A 12,459-nucleotide genomic window follows, 5' to 3' on the forward strand; every position below is an offset into this window, starting at 1 on the left:
GATTGTTGGCCAATAATAGCCTTGTCTGATGACCTTGTTGGTTAGAGCTTTAGCGGCAAGGTGATCCCCGCAGATCCCCTCGTGAACCTCCCGGAGGCAATAATCTGCTTCATCCGGATCAACGCACTTTAACGTTGGTGCAGAGAAAGTTCTCCGGTATAACTGATTGTCTTCTAAAAAGAAGCGGGCAGCCTTATACTTGAGGTACCGGGCTTTGTTCTGATCTTCCGGAAGGGTGCCGTCCTTGAGATAGGTTATGTAAGGATTCATCCAGTTCTCTGGGCTACTAACACATAATACTTCGGGTCGATCGGTGCTGGGGGCTCCGAGCTCCTCGAAGTAAACCGAGCTGCTTAAATCTGAAGTATTTTGGACGAGCTTGGATAACTCGTCTGCTTTCGCATTTTCCTCTCTGTTTATCTGCAAGATGGTTGAGTCCGGGATGGTTTCCAGGATTGTTCTAACCATTTCATGATACCGGGCCAATTTGGGATCTTTTGCAACATATTCACCATTGGTTTGCCTTACCACAATCTGAGAATCACTATAAATTGTTAAATTCCTTACTCCAAGGGATTTGGCTAATCTGAGTCCGGAGAGTAGAGCTTCATATTCAGCCTGGTTGTTTGTTGCTTTGAAGGCGAAGGTAATGGCCTGCTGGATTGCGAATCCATCTGGGCTGGAGAGGATAAGGCCGGCTCCGGACCTTTCGGCTGTAGCCGAGCCATCAACATGTAATGTCTAAGAATCCCGGCTGTTAGACTCTTTTTCCCCTTGGATCGGGTTTTAGGAGTCTCGGGGGCTTCCGGAAAGGTGCATTCCATGACGAATTCGACCAACGCCTGGGCTTTTATGGTTGTCCTCGGGATAAATTTGATATTGAACTGGCTCAACCCGATTGCCCAATTGACTAACCTTCCGGAGGCGTCTGGTTTATGGATGATTTTGCGAAGTGGTTGATTAGTGATTACCCTGATTTCCCGGCCCTGGAAGTATTGTCTCAGCTTTCTGCTCGAGTGCACAAGAGCCAGTGCGAATTTTTCCAAGTTTGGGTACCGGGTTTCAGCATCTTTCAGGACTTGGCTTGCATAGTATACCGGGGTCTGCGTCCCATTTTCTTCCCGAACGAGTGCGGAAGATACCGCTCTTTCCCCGGCTGCAATGTAGAGATAAAGGGGCTCCCCGGGCTTTGCTTTTGACAAAATAGGCGGGTTCATCAGATATCGCTTGACTTCCTCAAACGTTGTTTGGCAAGCCGGGGTCCAGTCGATCATCTTTTTGTTCTGGGCCCCCTTTAATATCTCAAAGAAAGGCAGGCACTTTTCTGCCAATTTTGGGATGAACCTTCGAAGAGCTGCTAAGCATCCTGCAAGCTTTTGAATGTCCTTTTGAGTCCGGGGGACTGTCATTTCCATTATAGCTTTGATCTTCTCCGGGTTGGCCTTTATTCCTCTTTCGCTGACCAGAAAACCAAGAAACTTTCCGGAGGGAACCCCGAACGCGCATTTCTCCGGGTTAAGCTTCATGTTGTACTTCCTCAAGTTGTCGAAACACTCCCTGAGGTCTCGGATGTGTTCTGGGATTGTGGCCGACTTAGAGATCATATCGTCAACATAAAATTCCATGTTCCTGCCCAGCTGATCTTTGAAGATGGTATTCATCATTTTCTGGTATGTTGCCCCGGCGTTGATTAACCCAAACGGAATCATAATAAAAGCGTAGACAGCCCGGTGTGTGACGAATGTCGTCTTCGCAATATCTGCCGGGTTCATCTTGACCTGGTTGTATCCCGAGAAGGCGTCCATGAAACTTAGCATTACATGGCCCGAGGTCGCGTCTATCAGCTGGTCAATGTTGGGCAGGGGGTAGGAGTCTTTAGGACACGCCGAATTGAGGCTTGTATAATCCACGCACATTCGCCATTTTCCATTGGGTTTCTTGACCAGCACAACATTTGTCAGCCAATCCGGATACTTAATTTCACAGATTATGTCTGCTTTTAACAACTTTTCAACTTCTTGGTCGATTGCCTGTTGTCTCTCCGGGGCAAAGTTCCTTCATTTTTGCTTGATTGGTTTTTGCTTTGGATCCACGTCCAGGTTGTGCATGGCCACAGATTCATCAATCCCCGGCATGTCTTCCGGGGACCAAGCGAACACATCGGCTTATTCCTTTAGTAGGTCGATGAGTTCCTTCTGGAATGTGGTTTCCAGGCCTTTGCCGATTTTGATTTTTCGGGTGGGGTTCCCGGGTTCCAAATCTAACTCTATTATCTGTTGGGCAGGTTCTACCTTTGTCTTCTCCTTGCTTTCTACAAATTTCTGAATCCGGACATCAGCGTTGGTTACACCGTACCCGGAGTCCTCAATCATATTTACATCCAGACGGGCCTTTTTACTAAGGTGCTCTCGATGCTTCTTTCTGCTTTGTCCCTTGGGTAGGGACATTATCTTCTTCCGGTTTTCCGGCTCCGTTTCTTCCATGACAAGTGCTTGACCATAGCATCTACCTGCCATTTCCCTATCTACTTTCAATTCTCCAACGCCTCCCGGGGTGGTGAATTTGAGTTTTAAGTGAATAGTTGAAGGGATTGCTCTGAGCTTGGTGATAGTGGGCCTTCCAAGGATCATGTTGTATGAGGAGGTTGCACTTATCACATAGAATTTTATCATATGAGAGATCTGCCGGGGTGCAGTCCCAAAGATTATGATGAGATAAATGATGCCCCGGATTGGAATTATCGTGTTCCCGAATCCGTACAAGGGATCTTCGAGACAGGGGTCCATTCAGAAATGGCTGAGCTCCATCCTGTTAAGTGTGTGCTCGAATACAATATTAGCAGATGAACCATTGTCAACTAAAATACTTTTTACCTCGTTGTTTGCGACATCAAGGGTCACCACCAATGCCAAGTTGTGGTCCGGATCGAGCCCCTCGTAATCAGAATAAGAGAAGCAGATCGGCTCGTCAACCAGAGTCTGGATCATCATCACATCATTCTCCTGGTCCGGGCTCCGAGGTGGAGAGGTTGTGCCTCCGAAAATAACATTCACCACATTTTTGCCTCTTCCCGGGGCTCTGTCTTTGTCATTTGACCCCCTTTGAAGATACTGGTTCATGTTTCCTTTCTTAATTTGGTCTTCTATGAACATCTTGAAGGAGAAACAGTTTTCAGTGGTATGACCATGATCCTCGTGATAGCCACAATGCTTGTCCCGGTCCCTATTTTCGGGAGGCGCCAGCAAGGGTTTTGGCGGATAATAAAATGGCTTGCCCTTGACTTCGCGCAAAATGTCGGCCCGGGGCCTGTTGAGGGGTGTCCACTCCGGTTCCGGCTTGGGTTCCTTCTCTGTCTTGGGTTTCCTTTCATTCTTTTTTAATTCAGGGTATGCATCCCGGGGTGGGGTTCCCCGAGACTGCTGAATGTAGTTGGCTTGCCTGTCAAGCTTGTATCTTTTGTCTCTTCGGGATGACGAGCATCGCTCCGGGGACTCATCATCATCGTGTATCCTCCTGTTCATCTTCATTGATTTAAGGAAATCATTTTCCTTTATAAACTTTGATGCCAATGCGTATGCCGACGCTAGGCTCTGGGGCTCCCTATGAATCAAGTCTTTAACATAGCCTTCACAAGATATCGGGTGCAAGTTTCTTCGAAAAATGTTCACTGCCTCCTTTTCTTCCAAGTTGGAGAGTTGGTTGACTGCTTCCTGGAATCTTTTGATGAATTCCGGGAGGGGTTCCTTGCTTCTTTGCTGGATTGTTTCTAGATGACACATCTGCAGCTCGTTCATCCGGTTGGCCCTGAATCTTTTCAAAAATATCTCACGGAAGTCTTTCCAGGAGTCCACACTCCGGGATGGGATGCGGCTGAACCATTTCTGAGCGCCCCCTTCAACGTTGATGCGAAGAATCGGCATCTAGTCAGGTCCCTGTAACCATAAATATTAGATATTTGCTCGAAATAGTTCAGATGCTCCTCGGGGTCGGCCAGTCCATCAAAAGAGTCAAAATTGAAGTGCTTCAACCCTGATTCCCCGGGGGTGGATTCCAGCTTCTTTGTGAACGGGGTTGCTGCCGCTCCTACTTCCATGTCGCCTTCCACTTTTCTTTTAAGGTCCCGAAGGACACGGGCCATTTGTTCTTGCTTGGATTCTTTCCCTGGCTCCGAGTCTGAAGAAACATGAATCTGGTGTGCCTTTCTCTTTAGCTTGGCCTCTTCTTCCCGGACTCTCCTTTCTATAGATTCCTGGGCTTTAGCCTCTTCTTCTTTCCGGATTCTCTCACGGAGGGCAGCTCTTCTTATCTCATCTCTGGCATCCTCTGGTGGCTTCTTTAAATTCTTTGCAATCCGGTCGAAGACGGATCCCCGAGATTCTCCGGACCGCTCTCGTTGATCCCCTGGGCGGGTCTCAGGTTCGCCGTTCTGCTTTTTCTTCCACAAGTCCATTGCCACATGTATCTGTTCCGGTGTCATGCTTTCCCATGGATTTGTGGGGACCCCTGTGTGTTTGTGGGCAGCTCTTTCAATAACTATTCTCTGGTCTCCTGGTTGGAGATTTTGAGAGGGAGTCTGGGTTATGGGGAGCCCTTCGTCCAGGTCTTCCATGTCTCCATCCCTGGGTTGGGGAGGAGGCGGAAGGAAAGAGGCAGAAACTGCTGCTTTGCTTTTTCTCGTAGTCATGGTTATTTGAAGGTGCTACGAACTCAAAATAATAAAATTCATAAAAACAGATCTAAGAGATTGGTAGTAGCGTTCTTACTTGGAGATGGTGTTTCAAGTTTCAGGGTGGTGGGGCTGCGGATAGGAACACCACTGGTCGGAGGTTCAGCCCCTCCTTCTAGCGTCAATGATAATCCCAAATCACTCCGGGGCCTTCTCCTGGCCGGACCCGGACTCAAACTCCTTTTGGACGTCGACGGCGACGGCGTGCGGTGTAGCTGTAGGGTGGGAACCTACAAAACAGAACCGGAGGGGGGTGGCATCCCCGCGGCACCTCCGGCGTGAGAATGAGAAAGGGTTTTTAAGGAGAAGGGCAAAGTGGGGATTATGCGAATATATTTGTGGGGTGTACGTGTGTGCATGTAAGTATAGGAGAGAGAGAGTATGTGAGATTGTAACCTGTAACCTTCCTTCTGTTCTACCTTTTATAGGCCTCCTACTAGGGTTTAGGGGTTTATCTCCTTTAATCTGGACCGTAGGTTGGCCTTTTGGATTGTAGGGCATCTGGACGCCTGGGATGTGTCAGAGTACTGTCAGATCCGGACCGTAGGAGTATTCTGGATCCCGGGTACCTAGACGGTGGGGATGTCACCACGTGTCCTATTCTCCTCAAGGTCAAAGCTGAATGCGTCAGGGTACTATCTGATCTGGACCGTAGGAACATTCTGGATCCCGGGTACTTGGACGGTGGTGATGTTGCCACGTGTCCTGGGCTTCCCAAGGTCAATGCTGAGTACTCCCTGGGCTCTTGTGATTGAGCCCTGGGCTTTTGTTATTGGGCCTGAATTATTATAGGCTATCAATCCATATTACATCACATTGCAACTCCGACAGCAACAGTCTCATTCATGAGCCGTATTTTGAAATCTGGAGTCAAAAGACTTGGACTCTAAAAAGGATAGTCACTGAACTTTACGAGTAATAACAGGGCAAGGTCAGTTGAGGATCTTGGGTACCCTGGATTGCATCAAATGTTTTGTTTTCGACAATTTTGATTCGGCTTAAATCTCAAAGTAGTCACTGAAGTGAGGGTGACATATCAAAAATACCCTTCTAGTTATCGGGGTCTCGATGACACCACTCTAGTTGAGAGTAATGACTTCCCCGTTAGTCAAGGACGTTGACTTGACGGGAGACGTTACTTACTTAACGGCAAATCCAGATGGCACCTACATGGCAACAACTGTTAAGTTACGTGTCTTCCAAATAAGCAAAGCTACGTTTAAAACAAAAAAACAAGAAAAATAAACAGTCATAATCGATTAAAAACAAATTTGAGATAGAAGAGTGTGATTGGAAAATTGGGGGAAAAACCCTAAGTGAAGAACTCGTCTGAGAGAGTGCAATTGAGGGGCGAATTGGAAGAACATTGTGGGGGGGAGTGCGAATACCGTCACTTGAAGATCTAATACTGCAATCGAAGGTATGTTCGATTCCCTTAATTGACGAATCCTAGATGTATTGACTTGTATGTATCTGTAAGTATGTTGATATGTGCACATATATACATTTATATGTTATTTTTTGTTTTTTTTCAGCATGTCTACTACTCTGTATCTTCACCACCATGGTGATTTTACCCCTCCTCCTACTATTACTTATGTTGGGGGTAAAACCGAGGTCATTAAAGAGTTTGATAGTGATTTGATGTCCTTTCGTGACCTAGAAGATTTTGCCCAGAAATATGATTATGATGTGAATTCTCTTGTTTATTTTAAATGTGATGGGTTTAGTTTTAGTGAAGGTATCAGGGTAATATATGATGATGGTTCTGTGAGGGATTTAGTTGATTTGTCTAAGCCGTATGGTAGGATTGATTTATATGTAGATCATTTTAACCTTGATGACCTAATTGATGTTCCGCAAACCCCTAAACAATGTAAAATTAAAACTGTGCCTGAGGAGAACAATGTGAGTAGAATGATGGAAGAAGAAATAGTTAGGGATAATAGTGATAATAGTGATAATGGGGATGATACAGATGATTCTTATGACCCTGAGTACAGACTTGCTAAGGATAGTGAGGAATCAGATGATGATGATAGTGTATGCCCTGATAATGTATGTGACAGTGATGATGAGTTGTATACCATTAGGCAAAATGTTAAGAAATTTAAAGATAATGTATAATGCTATGAACATACCAAACAAGTCCCCTAGTGAAGAGTCTGCTTATGATTCTCAAGTTTTGAGGTCTCTCTCATCCTCAAGTGAGGATGAGAATGCAAGAATTGGATATGTTGGTCCACCTAATCCCAAGAAAAGAAGAATCTTGAAAAAAAAGGGTAGTACTGAAGGGGTACCTAGGTTTGAAGTAGGACATAAGTTTGTTAACATGGCTGAGTTCAGAGATACTGTTAGGAGATATGGTGTGCTTGATAGAAGAGGGGTCCAATTCATTACTAATGATGGTAGAAGATGTCAAGTGTCTTGTGAGGCAAACTGTCCCTTCTACATTTGGTGTAGTAGGGACAAGGATAGTGAGACTGTAACTGTAAAAATACTGGTTGACACACACTTGTGCACTAAGCCATACAACAACAAAATGGCAAATGTCAAGTATTTGTGTGAAGTTTTTGGGGATAGGATCAGGAAGAACCCTCAATGGTCATGTAAGGAGATGGCTGAAACAATTAAAAATGAACTGGAAATTGAGGTTCCTAGAATTAAAGTGTTGAGGCTAAGAAAAATGGCACTTGAAGGAATTGCTGAGAGTCTTGGACAACATTATGCTAGAGTGAGGGATTTTGGCCAAGAGGTGTTGTTAAGTAACCCTAAAAATACTGTGAAGATATCAAAAACTAGATTGAATCCAGAGGATCCTGTAAAGTTCAAAAGAATTTATGTGTGCTATTATGCTCTCAAGGCTGGTTGGAAAGCAGGCTGTATACCAGTTATTGGGCTTGATGGATGTTTCTTGAAGACTGTTTGTGGTGGTCAGCTCCTATCTGCTGTAGGTAGAGATGGAAACAACCAAATGTTTCCAATCTGTTATGCTGTGGTTGAATCTGAGAATACGGATTCTTGGAGGTGGTTTCTTATGTTGCTCAAGGATGACTTAGATCTGGAGGATGGAGCTGGATTAACAGTCATAAGTGATCAGCAAAAAGGGTTGGAAAATGCTGTGAAAGAGCTTCTTCCATATGTTGAGCACAGATTGTGCACAAGGCATCTTTGTGCCAATTTCAAGAAAAAGTAATGCTCTTTCTCTACTTGATAATTTTCTGCAATGTTCACGTATATTGATTTTGACTCATGTTTGCTACTGTGCTTGCAGGTTCAACACTGGAATATTGAAGAATTTGTTTTGGAGAATTGCATTGTCAACTCACAAGGTTGCACATTTAAGGGCTATGAAAGAACTTGAGAGACACTCAAAGGCTGCACATGCTCTCTTGTCAAAACATGATCCTAAACAGTGGTGCAAATCCCATTTCCAAACACACTCCCTAGTTGACAAAACAGACAATAATATGTCTGAAAGCTTTAATTCATGGATCATAAATGAAAGGTAAAACAAGTATGTAACACTCTATAATATGTAATGCACCATGATTGAATGTTATTTCCTAACTACTTGACATTGTCATGTAACAGGTTCATGCCCTTGTTGACCATGCTCCAAGAGATACATTTCAAACTACTGACAAGAATAAGAAGAAGAAGAGATGAGATGCTGAATAGTGATCTGATCCTTTGTCCTAAAATAAAAAAGACTTTGGATCTTCTTGTGACTGAATCTAGAAAATGGTCTGCAACATGGGATGGAGATAGAAAATTTCAAGTCAAATGTGGAACAAAGGCAGTTACAGTTGATTTGGAGAGGGGCACATGTGATTGTAGGATGTATGACCTAACAGGCATACCATGCCAACATGCCATAACTGCTATACACTCAAGGAGGCACCAACCACGGGAATATGTGTCTGACTACTATAAAAGGGAGAAATATCTTGAAAGCTACAAACACTCTCTTGAGGCAATGAAAGGTGAGGAATACTGGGACTTTCACTCAGAAGAAACAATGTTGCCTCCTGACATTCCCAAGAAACTCAGAGGAAGACCAAAGAAAATGAGAAGGAGGGAGGAGTGGGAAGGTGGCACCAGAAGTCAGGCTACACCATCTCAAGGAATTGTCCTACAGAGGTATAGCAACAGAAGAGTGATGCATTATAGTAATTGTAGACAGCCAGGGCATAGAGTCTCCAAGTGTCCAACAAAGAATACAGATGCCACACCTGAACAGACAAAAGAGAAAGATGCTGCAACTGAGACAAGAAAGAAGAAAGACACACAGGGTACACCAGTGAAGAAAAAGGCCAAGGAGGTGGCAAGACAGAAGCTTGCTGTGAGAAGACCTACTAAGGGAATCACAATAAATGAACCACAGACTCAAGGTTCACAAACAGGCTCTAAACATCCAAAAGGCAAAAAGGACACATACAAGGGCAAAGGTAAGCAACTGGTAGAAGAAGATGAAGGAAGTTTGGATGATGACAGTGATGCTAGTGACAGGGTTGCAGAGGAGGTTTGGAAGTTGTTTGAGGATGACTACTTTCAAGGCAATGAAGGAAGTCAGAAAAAGATGAAGTTGGTGACAGAAGTTGAAGCACAAGAAGATGCACAGATGGTTGAGCTTGGAGATGATGAGCCCTTGGCCTCTTTCAAGAAAATTCCAAGGAAGAAAATGCATTTGGTTAAAGGCCAAAATGCTGATGAGTGGTCTAACAGTGACAAGGATTATGTGAGGTTCAGTGATGAGCTTAGAGGCCCTGTAGGTACAAACGCAGATTTCATGCCAACACCTGGCTTGGTGCCTTTCAGACCACCTAGGGCTACACCACCTGCAAACACACCACCTCCTAAACCAGAGCAGAGGCCAAGGGCTGCGGCAGCCCCTAGAAGTTATGGTTTCAGACTCAGCACTGAGTTAAAAAGGTTAAGTGGCTTCAAGAATACTGCAGAAGATCCAATTAACCTAGAGGAATGAATTTTTAAGTAGTGTTGCTTTTGGAAGTTTTATTTAAGCCAATTCTATTAAGTCTCTCTTGAACTTGTTATTGTTAAGACTGTTGCAACTTTTGTTTAAGTATTTGGTATCTCTTAAGACTGATGTAACTTGTGTTTGTAAGACTTATTTATGATGAATGGTTTCTATTTTGTAATTTGGTATCTGTTATATTATTTTTCAGTTATTATCATGGTGAAAATGACTATCTAATTTGTCCCAAATTATACCAAAAGGTGGTCCATAATGACCTGTTCATTGATTACAACCATTACAAATGGATTCAACCATACAATCTATTCAAACCATTACATTCCCTACTCCTAACTACCATTACACATGCATCTTTACTGCCATCATAAACCAACTAATTCATATTCATTACAAATGCAACCACCATCACAGCAAATAGCACACAGAACTTGAGTTGTTTTTTCATCTTTTTCTTCTCATCCTCTAACTGACTTCTTGCATCAATCAACACCTTTCTTTCCTCCTTCAAAATCTTCCTTTTTTTAACATTTTCCTCTAAGTCTTCTTGAACAAGTTTTAACTTCTCCTCCAAATAAATTCTCCGGTGGTTCAAGTGAGTTATCACTTCCATTGATCTAGGGCAGAATTCTTCCTCAAACCATTGAAAAAAATGGCAGCCTTCACCTTTCTACAATTAACAAATTTTAAACATTATTTACAACAATAAAAAATAATAAAAAAAATCAAAATATTACCTTTGGTATGACACAAGTATAGAAACGCCTTCCCGGATTTTTTAAAGTCCATGAAACACATGTTCTAACTCGTCTCCTACAAAAACACATTTTGTATTCTTCCTTCTTCACCGACTGCACAGAGGAGGAACTATCTGCACTTCTACCCATGGGGCTTTGATACTTAGACATATGAGTAGCAACTATACTGAAGGAATTGGGGAGAAAATCACAGGATTTTGATTTGTGTTCATTCAACTCTAAGAACCCTAGTTTATATATGTATAAGCACTATGACATATAGACGTTGCTATTTAGCCACGTCTACAGACTTTACCGTTACATCCATGTTGTCCAAACCATCTCTGCCACGTCCACTCTCCCGTCAAGTCAACGTCCTTGACTAACGGGAAAGTCATTACTCTCAACTAGAGTGGTGTCATCGAGACCCCGATAACTAGAAGGGTATTTTTGATATGTCACCCTCATTTCAGTGACTACTTTGAGATTTAAGCCATTTTGATTCTTGATGTTTATTTTGTATATTTGCTAATTGCCCCGTGATATGTTTTTTGTATCAGTGCTACTTGATACCTATTTTTCATTGATGCCACAGACACAAGAGAGGATTAAAAGTCATTCACATTTCAAATGTTCTACAGATTCATGACATACGACACGACTCAGTTCAGTAAAAAATGAGGTTCATGACATATTTTTTGAGAGGGTTAAATATCAAATTGGTCACTGAAGTGAAAGTGATATATCAATTCTTTCACTGATTTTAACGGGGTATCACTTTAATCACTAAAGTCGTATAATTATCAAATAGATAACTACAAAAATGTGACGAAAAAGTAAATATTATCTTTTGTTAAGTTCTACACATTTTTCTTCAACGCTACTATAATCAAATGAAAAGTTATGAACTCTAGTATTTTAGATAATATATCTAGATTTTAAAACTTTTATTTACTATTTATTTTTAATTAAGTAAGATAAAATAACTAGAAAATTTAAAATAAATAGTAAATAATTTTTTTAAAATCTAGATATATTATCTAAAATACTAGAGTTCACAACTTTTCATTTGGTTATAGTAGCGTTGAAGAAAAATGTGTAGAACATAACATATGATAATATTTACTTTATAATCGCATTTTTAGAGTTATCTATTGATATTTATATGACTTTAGTGATCAAAATGATAACCCGTTAAGATTAGTGAAGGAAGTGATATATGACCTTCACTTCAGTGACTACTTTGATATTTAACCCTTTTTTGAGAAGTCTAAAGTTGTTGACAACTTAAGAAGAAGCACCGGTGTTAGGCTTATTATCCAATCTCTTGAGTTCCTTGTTACTAGGCATTTTACAAGATATTCGGTTAATGTTGAAAAAGAGAGTCTTGAATGGGAAATTCCACCTTTGGAGGTTCAAAAATAGCATCCTTTTAGGATGATCTCTCGTTCTTTCTTTGAAATGCCACAATTAGGATTGTCAAGCTGTAATATTTGTTCGAGAGTAGTGAACGGAAAAAATATTCTAAGTCATAGAACAACTCAAACAATGGCAACCAAAAGGGGTGTAAACGAAATGCCACATGACGTGGCTTGGCACCCTTATCACTCTGGTGAAATTGCAGGATGACATTGAGGTCTCAAGTGAGGTGCTGGGTTATCAAAAGTTGACATTCATAAATTAAGGTGTCAATCATTGAAGTGTTATTTGTAGGACTGTAATTCGAGTCGGGTGTTTCGCGAACTCGTATGGCTCAAACTCGTTTAAGTGGACTCGACTCGACACTTTGAACTCCGGACTCGTCTCGTTTAGTTAAACGAGCCGAGTTCGGGTAGAGATTACGACTTATTTAATTAAAAAAACATCTCGACTTGACTTGTGAAATTAAATGAGTCAAGTTTGAATAGAGATTTAGGCTCGATTATCAAAATTGATATAAAAAAGAAATTCTTAAAAATAAATAAATTTATGTGACAAAGTTAGCACCCTACGAAGGACCC

The 12,459-nt window shown here is 42.1% G+C and overlaps 1 protein-coding gene across 1 annotated transcript; it reads right to left on the minus strand.

Annotated features, from left to right (window-relative positions):
* Positions 1 to 2,786: 2,786 nt before the first annotated feature.
* On the minus strand, positions 2,787 to 3,794 carry LOC141716570 (uncharacterized). The gene has a single exon (XM_074518777.1). It carries the CDS (start codon positions 3,792 to 3,794, stop codon positions 2,787 to 2,789), a length of 1,008 nt encoding a protein of 335 aa, XP_074374878.1.
* Between the last annotated feature and the right edge of the window lie 8,665 nt (positions 3,795 to 12,459).

The sequence above is a fragment of the Apium graveolens genome, chromosome 1 (assembly GCF_009905375.1).
Source record: "Apium graveolens cultivar Ventura chromosome 1, ASM990537v1, whole genome shotgun sequence".
Classification (NCBI taxonomy): domain Eukaryota; kingdom Viridiplantae; phylum Streptophyta; class Magnoliopsida; order Apiales; family Apiaceae; genus Apium; species Apium graveolens.

What these genes read in the sequence shown, in the direction of transcription:
- LOC141716570 (XM_074518777.1), bottom strand. Translation starts at nt 3,794, where the DNA reads ATGAACGAGCTGCAGATGTGTCATCTAGAAACAATCCAGCAAAGAAGC.